Raw genomic sequence first — 1,738 nt, forward strand, 5'->3', positions numbered from 1 at the left:
TTAATAAATTGCGATTTATTTATTAATTTAGTGATTTTTTTTTTTTTTTTAAAGTGTAATTCTGGGGACTGTTTGTTGTCTATAAGAGTGAATATTTCAGTGTTTAAACTCAGTCACAGCAAAAACTTTAATCTTGACTTCTTTTGCTGCATTTATGGTTTTATTTTTTCCTTTATTGTTATTAAAAAGTTGTTATATTTGTAAAAGTTGTTGTCATTAGTAGTTAATCAGCTCGTTATTTCCTTCATAAAGAAATGTTCAGTTTAACAAACAGGAAACTGAATCTTTTCTGATTCACTGAATTGATTGATCGGAAAAGTCTGATGATCATTAATTATTAGCTTTAATCGTCCCGACGCTGAAGTCCTGATGAGGTTTTGGACTCCAGGTGACTCTCAGACGCCGTCAGGTGTGTTTGAAGTTATTGGACATGTGATAATGTCTCTCACTTTTAATGTCTCATCCGTCTCCGTCTCACGTGTCCAGGATGCTCCAGGGGCCGTACGCCAGCCTGGAGCGGGACCGTCCGCTCATCCGGCTCCCTTTCACCAGCTTCGCTGTGGTGACGGTGCTGCTGCCTCTGACCGGCCTCATCGCCTGCCTCTTCATCGCGCTCGTGTACCACTTTGAAGAGGCCACGTCCACGCACTGTCATGTGAGCACTTCAGAAAGTCGCGGAGAGACGGACAAACGTCTCACCTGTTGTCTCCTGTTTAATTTGTAGAATTTTAGGACATTTTTTTTAGTTTTAGGACATTTCTAGGACATGAGGACATTTTTAGGATTTTAGGACAGTGCTAGGATTTCATGACGTTTTTTGGATTGTAGGACATTTCTGAAGTTTTAGGATGTTTCTATGATTTTAGGATGTTTGTAGGATTTAAAATACATTGTTTTCTGTGCGTCCTCGTCCACCAGGTGTCAAACTACCTCCCGTCCATCAGTGCCGCCATCAGCCGCGTGCCGGAGCGCTACATCTGGCGTTGCTGCATCGGGCTGCACTCGGCGCCGCGCTACCTGGTGTCTGCCAGCTACTTCAGCTTCTACCGCGGCCGCTTCGCCAAGAGGCTCCCGGAGCTGCTGCTGAGCGGGCTGGCGCTCCTCAGCAGCCTCGCCGAGAACACGGGCCTGCTGCTGCTCACGTACGTGGCGTCCACCGAAACCTACAGTGAGTACAGCCGCTCGCCGCCGAATTCAACCCGGGCGGCTTCTCTGAGCTCGTCCAACAATTTAACCTGAGCGGGTTCATACAGTCATGAAAAACCTGGAAAAGTCATGGAATTTGAAAATGGCAAGTTCCAGGCCATTAAACATTTTGGAAAACTTAATATTCCCCGAAAGTTTTGGAAAAGTGCTGGTATTTTGTTTCACAAACCTGTATAATATCACATCGTGTGTTCAAGGACTGTTTGTAGTTTCTGGCAGATAAATGTGTAATTTTTGACTTTTAAGGAAAACATGCCTTTGAGGTTTCGTTATTAGTCACCAAAACAGTTTTAAAGAAAAAAATGCAGTTTTTATTCTTTAGAAATCACCAAAAATTTAAAAATGATTCTAAAAAAGGCACTTTTTCCCCTACAAATCTCAAGAAAAAATGCCCCAAACCCCCATTTTTGTCTCTCCATGCTGTTTGTAAGGCTGTTTGCAGTAAAGTTGTGACCGACGTTTACTCATTTTACTGTTAAATCAGCGTCAGACAGCCGCTGCTGACCTGCACTTTATACTAACTGAATAATTC

The 1,738-nt window shown here is 43.0% G+C and overlaps 1 protein-coding gene across 1 annotated transcript; it reads left to right on the forward strand.

The window, feature by feature from the left end:
* The first annotated feature begins 450 nt into the window (after positions 1-450).
* Positions 451-1,329, forward strand: LOC121940123 (post-GPI attachment to proteins factor 2-like). Its single transcript, XM_042482977.1, has 2 exons — positions 451-655; positions 919-1,329. Exons 1-2 carry the CDS (start codon positions 455-457, stop codon positions 1,237-1,239), a joined length of 522 nt encoding a protein of 173 aa, XP_042338911.1. The 5' UTR covers positions 451-454; the 3' UTR covers positions 1,240-1,329.
* The last annotated feature ends 409 nt before the right edge of the window (positions 1,330-1,738 follow it).

This window comes from Plectropomus leopardus, unplaced genomic scaffold, assembly GCF_008729295.1.
Source record: "Plectropomus leopardus isolate mb unplaced genomic scaffold, YSFRI_Pleo_2.0 unplaced_scaffold7569, whole genome shotgun sequence".
NCBI lineage: Eukaryota > Metazoa > Chordata > Actinopteri > Perciformes > Serranidae > Plectropomus > Plectropomus leopardus.